This window comes from Coffea arabica, chromosome 6c (assembly GCF_036785885.1).
Source record: "Coffea arabica cultivar ET-39 chromosome 6c, Coffea Arabica ET-39 HiFi, whole genome shotgun sequence".
Taxonomy (NCBI): Eukaryota; Viridiplantae; Streptophyta; class Magnoliopsida; order Gentianales; family Rubiaceae; genus Coffea; species Coffea arabica.
In genome coordinates this window covers 52,419,203-52,435,175 of record NC_092320.1, presented here as the reverse complement: position 1 = coordinate 52,435,175, position 15,973 = coordinate 52,419,203, and the positions used below count along the sequence as shown (strand labels likewise).

Here is a 15,973-nt window from a genome sequence, read left to right as displayed (position 1 = left end):
ATCCTTTATCATTACTATTCCTACAATACTCGTATTTGCATTTCTCTTCAGGCTTCTGTTAGAGTATTCTCACCAACTACCCATCTACAAAGAATATTAAAATCGGACCAGATTCTTTTCCTTCACATTAGTAACATTGAAAAAAGTACAAGCTGTTTCACTGTCAGTCAACCATAGAAGCAGATATTACTTGACAATGAAGTTTACCAAGGATATGTTTTCGACCATCTCTTGCTTGCAGGAGAGCCCGCTCCATGATTGGTAAAGTAATCCCTCCTACCTACAGTAGAGAAATTGAACTAGGATAAAACATCTGAGACTTTTAAGTAATAAGGATAGACAATGTGCCATCACCAAAGAAAACATGGTAATATTTGCCGTCAATGAAGAAAAATGCAGAACTAGATAATGCAAAGATGTATGCAGAATGAATAACTTGTCTGAGAAATATATACAGCTGAAAATAGAACATCACATTACCTTGATGTCCAACTGGAATGCAGTTATACCATCATTATTTCCAGCTACCTGTAGCATTAGATTACAGATTACCATGATAAAGGTTCTCTTGCTCTGAAACTTCAAAACGTGACAGTAATTTGTACCGTCCTATTTGTTCATTCATTACTTTGTCACCTTGTAAATGAAAAATGAGCAATGCAACATAAAGCTATCCAACAAAAATAACCAAAAAAATACAGAATACATTGGATCCCTAGAGATAGAAGACTTAAATTGAACAAACCTTGAAATCCATATCTCCAGATGCATCTTCTGATCCAGTTATGTCAGAAAGGATAAGTGGAGTTCCATCTCCGCCAAATTCTTTTGTGTCCAATACCATACCCATTGCTATACCAGCAATAGAGGACTTTAATGGAACACCAGCATCTTGCAAAGCTAAGCAACCACCACACACTGATGCCATACTGTAATATGATTTAGGTCAATGAATGGGATATAACAGTAATTAAGTGCAGAGGAACTTCTTATGTTGAAGAGACAATCTGCAGAACTCCAGAAAGATGAAATAGATTTTTCCACAAATATTCAAGCATACAAAAGAACTTCAGACAGAAGATCTTGTATCACTCATCAAGTGACTGCTTTACCTTGACGAGCCATTGCTCTCAGTGATGGTACTCTCAACACGTATGGTATAAGGAAAATCATCCTCAGAAGGCAATATAGGCTCTAGAGCTCTCTCTGCCAGCACTCCATGACCAATTTCTCTTCTAGATGGTGCCCCCACCCGCCCAACTTCACCAACACATGAGGGTGGAAATGAGTACTACATGAAGCAGCAATAGATTCATCAGATAAGTTTTCAAGTCATGCCAAACAAACAAAAGCAATGGCGCTAAACTTCTAAACAAAAATTTCCAATTAGCAGCTATTCTCAGTAGTACGACCGTGTACAAACTAGGTAGAAGCAGATTTGTACAGATAACACAGAACTTGCAATGAACAACGTAGGATCTAATTTAGACACAATACAAATAAATATATAAATAAACTAAAAACTCATCTCTGTCATAGTATAAAATGCAGTCCTGTCGAGGAACACTGCAATGCAATCAGCACCAACCTCCCAATACGGTTTTTATTCATTGAAAGGAAAAAGATAGAAAGATGGAAGAAAGGGAAAAGAATAGGTGAAGCGAGATTTGGGCTTTGGTAAGGATGATGCATTAACAATACAACCTTGGATGAAAGCCTAATTACCCAATATAAAAAGATTGAATGCTTTAGCCAATTTAGAAAGCAAATATATCAAGATTTCAGCTCTCAAAGAACTTTAGTCAAATGCAATATGAATGGTAGAATATTTTATGCTCACGATGTTCCAGAAAAGAGAACAATTCTGCTGGATGTAGATAAATATTAGAGATGGATTCACCACAAGCTCAACTGTACAACATACAGGCAACAAAACCCCACCTGAAGATAGAATCTCTTGAATTCTTCCACATCCACAAGATTATCAATCTTTTGTGCCATTTGTTTATCACCAAGTGTAGCAACAGCTAGTGACTGTAAAATAGACAAAAAAGAATGATACCTCTAGGATAAGCTTCAATGGAAGAAAGAGTACACTGCCTGAAGCTTAGCTTCACATCAGTCATCAGAAATTGTACATACCTAATACAGTAGTTCTAAATCCTTGTCCTCATACCAAGAACAAATCGCATAACGTTTAGTGAAAGTACAGTATACAGATATACAAGCTTCAAAGTCAACTTTCTGGAAAGTAAGAAATTTCTCCTAGAAGTGGGTCTGTCTAGCTTGTTTCAGAGGTTCAGCTGGGTGATTAAAGCATCTCAGCTATAAAATTGGCAAAATTTGATTATCTCCTGTGGAAGATATGTACGCAGTTGAGTTTAGAAATTTTACAAGAATTTTATCACAAAAGATACTTTTCCTCTATTTTTACAATGTAAGGCTAAAGTTGATTCTGAAGTCATTGAAAGATGGGGACCTCTTATAAGTGGCTCCCATTGGTGAATACATACAAGTAAAATGAAACAAGTGATTAATATTATTTCGAAAGAAGATTCATGAATAGGAACACAAGATTGAAGGCATAATTGTCATAATTGTCAAGTAAAGCTTCAAGTTATTGAGCTCTAGAGTTGCATATAGGTTATGAAGAAAAGGATTGCACAGAGATTACATATGGACGATAATCTTATTAAAAAACAAAAAACTGCAGGATACTTGAAGAATAACCCCATAAAAAAAAATTCTCAAATGTATACAATAAGAGGCTATTTAATAAAATAAGGATGCCGATGACAAACTCGAAAATCAAACAGAAAAATATAATGAATTAGTCATATTTGGGAATTATACCCAAAAAATCACAGTTAAACATAGTAGACATACTCTGCGTAACTAATATTGGAAGTCTGAAATAGGCATAGCAGATATTAACAAACCATGTCAACATTTACATCTGAGGTTTCTGACAATTGCAGCCACCTCCTTTGAGGTTTGAAAAATTACACTTACCACCCCTGAAGTTATGAAAAGACTATAATAGCCTTGACAACTCTACAAATCCTAAGTGAAAAGTGGGTGTAAAGAAAAAAAAAGAAAACCGCATTTGCAAATATTTCTTTATCCAAAAGCTCTAACCTAGGTCATTTAAAGGGACTTCATGCTTAGTTTTATAATTAGCAAACTAGTAGGGATGCATTTGTTAAAAATAGTTTCTTCACAACTTACTTAGCAAAGGAAGAAAAAAAGAAAGTCCAAACATTAAAAAATGATGCCTTGAAACATGATCTAAATTTTACTCCAAAGAACTACCTTAAAATTTTCACTTAGCAAGTAATGCTGATATTTGATTTATTTTGTCATTTAATTTTTTTTTTTGTAAATCAAATAGGGGCAATATAGGATATTCATTAGACTGTTTGTGCTTACATCACCATTTGTTACCAAAACATACTTTCTAGGAGAGATTTCCGTAATTTTTCAAACCTCAAGGTTGGTGGCTGTAATTATTACAAACCTCAGGGGAGATTTCTGAAATTATCCCTCATTTAAATGACCTAGTATTTTGATCTTTGAACAGGTATCAGGTTGGTATAACATTATTGAAATTGCCATGGCCAGTATTTTGCACATTAGATCTTACTACCACCCAAAGATTTCACCGAATTAATTTAAAAGCACATATATCCAATTAGATATACGTCAACAAAAACCTTTAACCTTTTGGTTTATGATTATCATTTGAGTTCCCAATGTTTTTGCAGAAGCTGGCCTTGAATAAGAGGTTTAACTGGTCAATCCACAATAGACGCATAAAGAGAATCTAATGAAGAATATCCAGTAAAGGAGCTCTATAATCAGAAACTGAAAAGTGTTACTGGAAGCACTTCAAAAACATCATATCAAAATACAGACAAGCATTTGAATGAGTAGAATGCAAAAAAATCTGAGGAGCATTAAGAGCCTTAAATATGGTAAAATTATTCAATGAAGTTCTAAAATAAAAAAGGAAGTATTTTAAAAAAAAAAAACCTGTGTTTCTCCACGTGTAAACAGTGCACTCCCATGTACTCTGGGAAGTAGTCCGCAAGATGAGTTTATTGGCCGTACCTCACAAGGTGCTCTGCCATCACTTCGTTTTCCTCCCTGAAGCACAAAAAAAGGATGTAACAATACATGTAAATAAATGTTAATATTAATGACAATAACAATAAATACAGTAAAAAAATAAATAATTAAAGGAGAGAGAGAGAGAGATGAGCCTAAATTTGGTTGCAATGGACTGACACCAATCCTAGTAGCTGAAGACAATTCAACCTCGCACACAAACTACTTGTTAAATGGATGTTTGATGCTACAAACAAAAACCCAAGAAGAGCCACCAAGTTCTCTGCAAATAAACTAAAATAACTAATTTATCCTGCATACCTCATGCCATTGAACTCCATGTCTTCCTTAAAGCCCACATCTGTCAACCCTCCCATCCATACCCCCTCATAAGTCGTTAACCTCTGTATCCTTGAATGCTATAAATTGCCTGAGGAGTTTGTTTCTCAACTTTTAGCATTTCTCTGGATTGGAAGTATTTAAGATGGGAAAAACGAATGAATGATATGATCAGAGTTGTGCCTTTCTGAAGGCTACAAGTCATGTTCAGCGATGTAACTTTACAGAGAGTTCCTGTGCTACACCCATGAACTGCAGTTTTACAATTTAAGCCTCCTACAATTCCCAAACTGCAAGTTTGATGGAAATCCCATTAAACATTCCCAGACACCTTCTGTGTCTATGTTTCAGCATACTCCGTTTTATTAATATCTCAATTTATCATTATTTATTCCATAAGAATTGACTCATTTGCATACGTAATATACTAATTTCCTTGTTCAACTTTTCTAAAAGACCAAACTTTCCCAGGTGGACAGTAGTCATACACTAACATGCTTCAGAAACAAATACAAACTCTCTCTCTCTCCGCCCCATACAAACACACTCACAAAAAATTTACTCTAGAAAATTCAACTGCATTTACGTACTTATTCTCATCAAAACCATGTCCATGCAGCAGCAAGCTTTAAGACCATTATTATGGTGAACTATGTTTCATCATAATCAATTGGGGGCCACTCCATAAAGCTCATGTTACTTACTTTCCATGTTTTTGCTATGGGCAAAATGTGAAACTTGTCTATCAATAGCAAAAAGAAGAACATTAACTTATTTTCATACATCAATATTGCTTCATAATCGGCTAAGACAAACAGATCAGATTTAACAAAAACATTGTGCCTTATTTTGCTGATCTTTCAAATAATTATCTTTTAATCAAAGCCAAAAGGAAAAGCATAGTCAAAGGACTTGTTCTCAACTGTTTGTAAAAGCTGACTTTGTAGAATTGATTCTCGAAAATTCAGATTTTCCAAAATAACTCAATGTTTTGCCAGTAAACAGTTAAAAATTCTATTTTAATGAACGCATGGGTGTTCTCAAAACAAGTGGACAAGCTGATTTTGACTATTGAATGACCAAATTACCCTTATGTGCTGCACAAATGGACTTTTATGCTCATTAAATAAATTTTTGATGTAATTAGTTACTTATGGAGATTCAATCTTATCATTAATAATGCATTTTTTTTAGGCATTAACATTGCAGTTAATCTCACTAACTAAATAAATGATTTCAAATTGAAAACGAAATTCCAAGATATCACGAAAGAAGTTCAATAACTGAAAAAATAACAAATACTATGTGGCCTTTAGTTATTTTAGTAATTACGTCAAACTGTTAAGGGGATTCTTGTCTGGACGAAAAGTTAGCCTAGAATCAAAATCCAAAAGCAGCTCCGAACCTGCTTCTGATTTTCAGGTTTTTTGGGCCCAAAAAACCTAAAATCAAGATGTCAAAAGCAATTGAGATCACAATAAGGTAGCTTTTTTTAAAAAAATCAAAAGCTAAAATTAGGTTTCCAATATCAGTTGAGAACAGGGCCAACATTTATCAGAGAAGGAACTTAAATTCATGTTCATTTTCAACATAAAATATCAGCAAAAGTGACTGCATGCATGAGAAGGTGGATCGGTCAACCAAAATTTCAGAAAAAAAATTAGTCCAGCATCTTGAGCAGATTTGTGGACCAATCTACAACAATTCTTAGAAACTTAATCAAAACCAAAGAGTGGAATCTACTAGTAGTTCCTTTGCCTGAATACATGAAGAACTCAAATTTCCTAGCCAGACCCTCGAAAATTTACAATCATGGTTTCTCACAACCAACTGAGCCCAATCAGTAGTAATGTCTATAAGGACAGCTCCATCAAAATTAATCTTCATATGACCATCTGGCAGCGGCAGCCAATCAGATTTAGTCAATTGAGTAACACCCATCAAATTAGCTCTGTTATACTCAGCTAGGGAATACAATCACCAAAATAACAAATTTTTTATTACGGTATTCTAACAACCATTCAAGCCAAACTCATTACTGAAATCAGTCAAGACCACCATGAAAGTCCATATAAAGCCACGGAGACAATGAACCAATATTCAGAAAGAAATCCTGAAGTCTTCTAGGATACAAAATGGAGCTTCACCACAGAATGCCTTCCTGTAGAAGGAAGGGTGTAGAAGGTATTGAGTAAGGGAAGGAGGAATGTCTTGCGGGTCAAAGAGGGAGCAGAAGGGCTCTGGTTTTGTAAGGTTGGAGGGTGGGGCTACGAGGAGGAGAAAGGGAGGATGAACTAGTGGAGCAGTGGAGGACAGACGAGGACATGGACCAAAGCTGACAGGGAAAAGCAAAGAAACAGAATTGCAGTGATTGAGTTTCGAATTGTGAAATTCATTGAAGTTCATTGCTTACGCATAGTTTGGCAAACACTTGTTTGTTAAAGAGCCAAAAAGAAATGTTAATGTTTAGCAGATAGCCTCACTGTAGAAACATTAGAAACATTTTTTTCTTTTCGAAGCTTTGAACAAATACTAAGGTACAAATTTTTATAAAAAATTCTATAGATGGAAAGTAAAAAAAAAAAAAAAAAAAAAAAAAAATAGATCAGTAAGCATGGCAAAACGGTCCTCAACATCTTGTTACACCCATTACAAGAAGAGGACTCCCTCCGTCCAAGTGAAATCAACATCCATACCAATTTCTATATGTTCCTAATTTGTTGTCACATACCCACAATGGCAAAAAATTTACGATGCAAAATATATTTTTGAAAATTAGAAGGATAAAGTCGACTTTCATCAGATTAGGAAGACAAGGTAGATTAGGATGCTAAGAATTAGTTAGAATTTAAATTAAATTAGACCCTATCTCATAGATTCATTTCTGTAAGTATTCAGGTTCAGTATGTGCAATTTAGTTTGGAGATCTAATAAAATAATCATTTCTTATTAGTTCTTCATCTAGAATTACTAAGGGTGTCCACTAAACCAGCCCCCATTTTAAGTTTCCTACTGATTTATCCTAAAAACCAAACCTCTGATCATGGATCAAAGTGAATTTCTTTTTTCTTGTGCTTCCAACTGCACCAACTTATTCACCAATTTCCAACTCCTTCCCTTAATTTTACTACTCTTTATCAAAATTAGTGGGCCCATTAATTTTGCTTCGCATGAGATACACTGCACTTTCATTGTTCCTTGAATGGTAGTCTGTGTAATCACTACAAGAATCTGGTCCAAAATTTTGGATGGTAATGACAAAATAGACAGGGCCTACATGTAATGATGATTGTCACATTTGTCAAGTATTACACTGAACAATGACAGGTCAATGCATACTTATGTGGGCAACATTGGAACATCATATAAAAGACACCACCATCTTTCATAAATAAAAAATAAAAAAAGATGAACGATTAGAAAAGGGGACAGAGGTAAGAATTGGCACAGAAAAGGTTAATAGTGATAAGATCTCAGGCAACATCGGTCATTGAATAAGATCAAACCAGATATAAGAAAGAAATCTTTTTGCTATACAACATAGTAAATGTGTTGCTGAATATTTTAGTCCACCCAAATCGTACCTCCACAATTCGCCTGCGGAGAAACTTTGATGTAACTTCTTTGAAAACAAGCTTCACATCTACCTCTGTAAAGAGCTAAAAATGGAAGAAACAAGAAAAAGCAAATGAGCAAGTATATCAACCCAACTAGACCTGTTACAAAATGATCCAACCCTTACAATTGAAAAATCAACTTGATTACAGCCCTAAAACAGATGCCTGAAAGCATTAACTTACCCAATAAATCCAAATTTCACCATAAAATATCCAGTAAATGATGTTTCAGGTGTGTACATTGTCTCAGTTATCAGAATTAACAGAAAATTAGCCAATATTAGGATTCTGTACTTAATAAATCAAAATGAAATAAGCCGACGCATGCTTAAATCGACAAGTATAAGATCATTGAAAAAAAATAACCTTATATAAACAACTTCCTGGAGAATAAATAAGTCTTCTAAACTTGGGTTGGGTTCAACTCTCATAAACAAAACACATTTGCTGTTGCAACTACTTTTGTACACATCCAATCAAAGTTATTCAAGAATGATTCCCACAATTTCATGTTGAATTCTTATGGAAGATGAATACAATCCACTTGTACATCTTGTTATTGACAATTCATAGATCACCCAGTCATCCTAGAAAGATGGTACCAGATTTGAACAACAAAGTGCTATTGGTCTAGTGATGTCCAAGTAAAATGTGACTACCTTCTACTCTATCATTAATAGGAGGGAATACGTGTATCACCTATTGGCTATACACCAACGAAAACCATGAGCTCAACATAGTGTGAAGACCATCCCAGAGGTTATTCAACTACTCAAACATTCCTATTCATATGTTTTTGGTAATGTGTTCACACCACAGTTAGTATTTTGATGACAATTTTTACACAATCGTGTTTTCTGAAAAAAGTTGCCTTGATTTCTTATGCACATGCTGTTTCAAAGTCTCATTTTGAAATTTTCATTTAAACAGAACTTTTTGAAGATGCCAGCAACTTCTGGAGGTGTAAGCTAAAAAAGGAGAAGTTTACATAACAATATACAAATCCAGATGGGACACCATTCTACTTGACCAAGCAATTTTTTTTTTTTAATTAGCATCTTTAGATTTGAGTAGATTTTTCAAAAGGTCGAATATGTTTCCCTTGACCTATAAATTGGTAACAACATATAGTTCCTATAAATTGCTGCCCTTATCTGCATGGTTTAGTAGAAATTTACTACATAAAGTACCCTGATGGCATGGTAAACTATCTGCAGAAAAGGAAAAATACAAGAAAAATAATTAAAAGCCTAATAGACACATCCAGCAACCAATGAACTAATTAACACAGAGTTTAATCCCTATTAATATTCTCAATTCCATTTTTTTGTAAGAGTAAACTTCAACAAGCATCTTTAGCATTTCCAACATTGCTTCAGATAGATAAAATTTTCTTTCCCCTTTCTGATAAAAATGGGGCTAGTGGGATTTAACTTGGCATCTATGGCGTCAATCATTCCAGAAGTTTTAACTAAACCGGCCAATAAATGTATGTCATGGATATCTTCCTAAATCTCAACCACTTTGATGCCGATCTCTTTTTTGTCCAGAGTGGTTGTAACCATTTGTGTTACTAACTCTTACAAACAGTCTTTGGTCATGTTACATCTTGTTTTCAGTACCATTGGATGTGTTTAATCAAATCTTAGGGATATCCTGTTATTTGGCTAATTTCAGCAGATTGATGTAAGATCTTTACAAAGGTTATCCATAGGCAAACTTATATTGATTTCTAAGTTACTTCAAAGTAGTTTAGCTAATTACTTAGCTATATTTTGTTGCTTAAACTAATGAGTATCAGTTTTAAGAAATGGAAAAACAGGTAAAACAATATCAACTTGAGGAGCAAAACAACTCCTGTCTTAGTTTAGCAAAAAAGCAAATGGTTTTTCTAAGCCAAAAGTAGAATGCTGATGTGGAAAAATGGACCTCCATTGATGACAAAGAATAATTAGGATAACCAACCTAAGAATCTCAACAATTCAAAAAAACTGGCAAAAGGTAAGTTTTTTGCTCAGCTACCGCACTTGGTCAATGGGGATCTTCACTTAGATAGGCTTGGCCTTCTTTTTGTATTTTGTGATTATTGTACTTTTGCTATGGAGTACCAGTCATATCCCCCTCCTAGTAAATATTTTAAGTATTAATGAAATATAGGTCTGGCCATCCTCCCCCGTATACAGGATTTTGCCAAAAAAAAGTTTTGTAGCTGAGGGTTTATTGAGCAAATCACATCATTGGTGCAATTTAATTTCTAAATTTTAAGTTGATGTTTGGGGAAATATTAGCAGGGTTGAGTAAGGTGATCCTAGCAAATGATCACCATCAAAACTAATTCTAATTCTAATAAAAGACAAAAGGTTTAAAAAGAATAATAAGCAACATAAAGCAGAAAACTTAAAACTTCCACCATCAGGCAAATCTGGAAATAACTTAAAAAGCAAAACATGTTTAAAAGTGTTTAAAATTTGAAAGGATGAAAATAGGGAGAAGGAAGAGAGAAACGAAGCAAACTGGAAATGAAGACAGAAAAGCTGAACCCTACCAAGGGAATGGATTTACGAGACACTGGCTTGATGTGAACATCACCTTCATCAACTTCACCATCCACAACCACTTCCTCATCTTCCTCCTCATCCTCAATTAAATCTGGTGCCAACTCGGTAGAAACAATGGCATCAATCTTGCTAATGTAACCTCTCTCTGTTAGTATACTCAGAACCTTGTTTTCTAAATATGATAAAGCCTTTCTTCTTGGGATCTTATTTTTAATTTGTAACACTTCCACCAATTCTTGACCTGCAATATCCTGAGCAGCACACAGAATTTGTACATTATGATAGTTACATCTTGTATTAGATTAGAGCACCAAAAGAATGAGGCCATCATCTGAGAATGATGGATATGCAATTTATGTGAAATGGCAGGTAAGAAAAAAATTACACAGATGGAACTCTGCAATGAACAGAGGTGCAGCGCAAAAACCATTGTTTTGAGATGTGAAAAGTAAAAATCATTTTGATCTAAACATCCACCACCCCTGCAAAATTGTCATTTTTAGCACTTACTCCACAACCAGTTAATTTACTATGTATTTCTTCTTATGCATTGAGGTCACACAAATACAAACTTAAGAACTCCACTTGCACGAAGATCTATCCCAGATAACTTCTCCAATAATAACCAGATGTATGTGTCCACACATATACATACATACATACAGAAAAAGTATATATAAATAATATATACAAAAAAAAAATAGAAAGTGCTTACCATCGACTACTCTCTGTCTAACGGCCATAGGCACTGCCCATAAAAAGTTCTTGCACTATTGGCACACAACAGAACATAAGACATTTCATGACAGAAAGTTTGCTATGCAAATTGACACCCAACACTTTAGTTATCCAAGGTCAGTAAAAATGCTAACTTCGAAAAAAGGATGCCACGCGGCATCAATTGGTCTTGAAAAAATAGAAAGAAAAATTGTTTACCAGAAATTACTAAGTCTGAACTAGAACAGGTACTCTTAAATTCAGATAAGGCCAGATAACAAACTGGTTTTCATGGGGCTAGTATAAGGTATTCTGCAGACTTGGTGCACTCCTCAATGCATCTTGACACTGAAAACTGAAAGAATCAAACTAAGACCCTAATAATGGTATTAACAGTCCAACAGCTAACAGATAGGGCAATTTGTACCTGGTCCATGTGTTGGTCAATGGACTCGATCCAGTAAAACCAGTTTGGCCAAAAATGTACCCAAAACCAGTTCATCTTTGCAAGGTAACAGGTTGTCCATTACCCGAAAATGTTGGTTAGGACACATCAGGTCACCGATCCATTTTATGTGAAACGAATTATTATTTTAGAAAAAAAAAAGCTTCATAGAAATGTTTCCATTCTTTTTCCATAAACAAATTCTTTATATAAATTTTCTTAATCTTCTCAAAATGACCTCTCATTTATATATTAAAAAATTACATACACTAAACAATTCAAAAATTTGCAATTTTCTTGATTTAAAAAAATCACTAGAACAATATAGCAACAGAAACCTTAGTCCAGAAGTTTTCAACAGATATTATCCAAAGTTGAAATGCATGTCTACTCTTAAGATCGATATTCAACACACAAATAAAAAATAAAAAATAATCTAATTTATATGATGTGGTTTAGGTAAATACAGTTCAAAAAATTTTTGAACCCACTGACCATACCAATGGTGAAAATAACCAAAAAATAACCAAAACATAACCAAATTGCCAAAATCCAACTAAGTGCAATGCCCTGGATTCATGGACTGGCCCAAATAACTTTTGCGTGAATCTTAGGGTCAAAATGGTTAACCTAAGTTATTTGATAGCCCATCGGCCCAAGCTAATACACATATCCTCTCATCGTCTTCCCACTAATGTGTGATTAGGGGCCTCACATTCAACCCTCCTGGGATTTTTTGTGTCCTCACAACGGCCTGGTCATAATTCGGATTGTCCACTTAGTTGTGCTAGAATTCTAGAGATGGCTCATACAGGCTCTAGACGTGGTCCCCATCTGACGTGGCACTTAGCCTCACACAGTACTTAGCTCCTGCACTCCTTTGCATAGTTGGAACCATAACACACTGGCCTTGGCTCATCCAATGAACAGACCATGTGAGATTCGCTTTGATACCAACTGTAATGGCCCAGATCCACGGGCTAGCCCAAATAACTTTTGAGTGGAACCACAGGCTCAAAATGGTTAACCCCAAGATATTTGATAGCCGATGGGCCCAAGCTAATATACATGTCCTTTCCTCTTCCACCCACCAATGTGGGATTGGGGGCCTCACATGAGGTAACCAAATTTTCTGGTTTGGAATGGATAGGTTTTTCGTTTTTTGGTTCATCCGTGCTTCTTGGTGTAAGATATATAAACATGAGATATCCAATAAGAGTGGAATTATGTCATTTGTCCTCGAAGCTGCTCAAAATGGAGTTGTGACAGAAAGTAAACATATAAGTGAAAGGACGGTCAACTGTTCTAGAAAACAAAAACAGAACAAGGTAAATCAGACCACCAAACTTAGCACCTCCCCCTACCCAGCCAACCCAAGGAAATAAGAAACAAAACAATGACAAAGCAAAAATAACAGAGACAGGAAAGAAAAAAGAAAAGAAAACACAGAGAACAACATGGAAAGCATGCTTCTTTTGATTAAAAGATGTTTTGTCCTTGATTCCCCAAATATATCCAGCCAACCAGAAGGCTTCATCTAAAAAGAAAAGATAATCAAATCCGTTGACCTTCAATGGCTCTAACATGTACCTGCAACTTCAGAATGCAGTAGATGTTCACCAAAAAAGAATATCACAGGTAAAGCAGAACTTTCCCTGAATGTCCAGTTTAGATATCCATCCATAACTTTAAGCAATTACTGCAGGCTTGTTTTGCAGTCATTGTTCATCAGCCAATTTGACAACATCAAAAAACAAAACATCACTTTAAAGTATGAATTTCTTCACAATTAAGTCCAAGCTGCACCAAAACCTTTCGAAAATAGGTAATCTTTGCTTCACTGAAGCCAGTCTAACCAAACAGCTCCTTCATCGAAGAATGGTAGAACCAAGATAGCTCACAAATTTGTAATTATGAATGCATGGAAAATTCAATCTCTAAACAAAATTATAGTGAATCTTCTGTTAAGAATAATAATGCTTAACTACTGTGTATAGAATTTTTTGTAGTATGTTTGTTTACAAATGTGAGGATTGTGGCAAACATACAGTTGTTCAAAGTCAACAACAGGAAAGAATTTACAAAGAGTAAACGAACAACAAAAGAATCAGAATTTCCAAACAGAGAAAGATAATCACATACTTCAACATGCTTATATAGCTCTGGAGGAGGTAATTTAATTGCATCAAGCATTTTAGGCTTTCCACATAGCTTCACTAAAGCAGCCACTTCCCTGCAAATTGCACGCACAGCATCCTGGCATTGCAAAAGGCAAGAATCTGATCATTACTATCACTATGACAAATTGCTGTTAGACAGAAGTTAACCACTGAAAGATTCTGATTGATACTATAGAGCTACGGAAACTTGTAAGTGGAACTCTAGCAACATAAAAAGGTATAGCATAAAGCAATCTTATATCATGATGAAAATTGCTGGAATGCTACAGCAACATGAGGAAGATTTTCTCACTTTTATTTCTTCCAGATCTATTGTAGCAATACAGAAAGGATGAAAACACTTTTCTCCAGTCTTTAAGCCTAAAGAAAGTTACATAGAACCAGGTAATAATACTGCTTAACATTTTCAACATTCTTTTAGAGATTCAAATACTAGTATAATGTACTAACATTCTTCATTTAGGGTCAGCTTCATTCAGTTCTTTTAGGTCATTTTTCTATACTAGAATATAATAAATTGAATGATCGTACAAATTCAGGAGTAGGACCATACTAGGTCACCCTTTGAGCCATCCACATCAAGTAATTGTCCCTTTGATACCACCTTCAGTAATGAAGGGTCTAAGTGTAGAAATAATCAATGACAAATGCAATTATCTAGCTTTGGGTGGACCATCAGGGTGATGAGGCTCAAGAGAACAGTAAACTTCCTTTATCCCACTATAATGTCACTCTTGGTCAAAAGAACTCATTTTGTAATTAACATTTCTTATCAATATACAGATTCTTTGCAAAAATTATAAAGTTACCACCTGGAAAGTTAAATTCCAAAGCAATTTAGAAATATGGAAGTAAATTCTTAAAATTTGACAGTTTGACCAAAAGAGACTATGATGTGCAACCAGAAAAAAGAAAGGAAAGCAAACAACGGCGTAACATGTTAAAAGTTTAAAAAAATTAAAAAAAAAAAAAACTCAATCCGAATGGATATACGTTCATACAAAACAAAGAACATAATGCATGCTCCAAAACTACCAATAAAAAGTTAGTGTACGAAGAAGAAAACATGTAAACTACAGAACTTTAACTGTCATTGATTGTTTCACAAAAAAAGGTAAACAATAACCAATAAAAATATTTGAGAAAATTTATCCAAAAAAATTGACTATACGTGTACAATTTAGCACATGAGATAAAATTAATTTGTTAAACATAAAGTGCTATAACATAACTTTTTTAATCAAATAAAACAAAAGAATTAACATTAACTTGTTTGACCACCTTTCGAAAAATTAATTGCTAGAACTTGAAGATGGAAAGTTGTACACAAATTCAATGGTCACGTTTTGACTTTTTAGTTTCATTGGTAAAAAAGAGAAAAAGAGAAAAAGGAGGGAACAATGAGGTATTGCTCAATCTATACGTGGGGCAAAATTCTCATTTTTTAATGATACTCCATAATTTATATGTAAAGTATGTGAAGGCACACTATTCATACTTAAAAGGAAATTATTCAAGATTCTTAGGCAGGCCTGCCTCCCCATGTCCCCAATGGCCTACACCCCCAATGGTCTGCCATTCACATGTTGCTTCAAAGTAACCAATAAGCTCAGGAGTTTGATACACAAAGTCTCGAACATCTTCTCTACTTATGCAGGAACAACAGCTAACCTTCCCAAACACTTGCAATTGGATATTTTGAACTTTAAAGCAATACAAACAGTAAAACCAAAAGAAATGTCTTCAGATAAATAAATATTAACCAAGTATTAAACAATTAAGCAGCATTTTACAATAAACAACCTGCCCAATTTGTACTGCATTAAGCAACCTCTCTTCAGTAAGAAAATCACAATAACCCTGTGAGATCAAACATAAAAGATCCCATAATCAGTAAAACACAACACAGTAAACATGCAAAATCTTGCATAACTTGCTAACACAGATACAAGGTGTTAAACTAATTCCTATACCAGATCTCTTGATTTTAAAGAAAATAAACATAGTTCT

The 15,973-nt window shown here is 34.6% G+C and overlaps 1 protein-coding gene across 7 annotated transcripts in view; it reads right to left on the bottom strand.

Annotated features, from left to right (window-relative positions):
- LOC113692275 (probable polyribonucleotide nucleotidyltransferase 1, chloroplastic) overlaps positions 1 to 15,973 on the bottom strand; it is a 31,653-nt gene that overhangs the window by 8,473 nt on the left and 7,207 nt on the right. For 6 of the 7 annotated variants that reach the window (XR_003448904.2, XR_003448906.2, XR_011816181.1 and 3 more), the window contains exons 8-17: positions 15,767 to 15,823; positions 13,926 to 14,039; positions 10,609 to 10,872; positions 8,031 to 8,105; positions 4,033 to 4,146; positions 1,942 to 2,034; positions 1,113 to 1,291; positions 746 to 929; positions 481 to 528; positions 208 to 280 (exon numbers count right to left, since the gene is read on the bottom strand). Coding sequence is in view for 3 of the 7 variants with exons in the window: in XM_027210663.2 (XP_027066464.2) it covers positions 208 to 280; positions 481 to 528; positions 746 to 929; positions 1,113 to 1,291; positions 1,942 to 2,034; positions 4,033 to 4,146; positions 8,031 to 8,105; positions 10,609 to 10,872; positions 13,926 to 14,039; positions 15,767 to 15,823 (1,201 nt within the window). In the remaining 4 variants the exon portion in view is untranslated. The remainder of the gene's footprint in view (positions 1 to 207; positions 281 to 480; positions 529 to 745; positions 930 to 1,112; positions 1,292 to 1,941; positions 2,035 to 4,032; positions 4,147 to 8,030; positions 8,106 to 10,608; positions 10,873 to 13,925; positions 14,040 to 15,766; positions 15,824 to 15,973) is intronic. The other variant, XR_011816180.1, reaches the window with a different exon arrangement.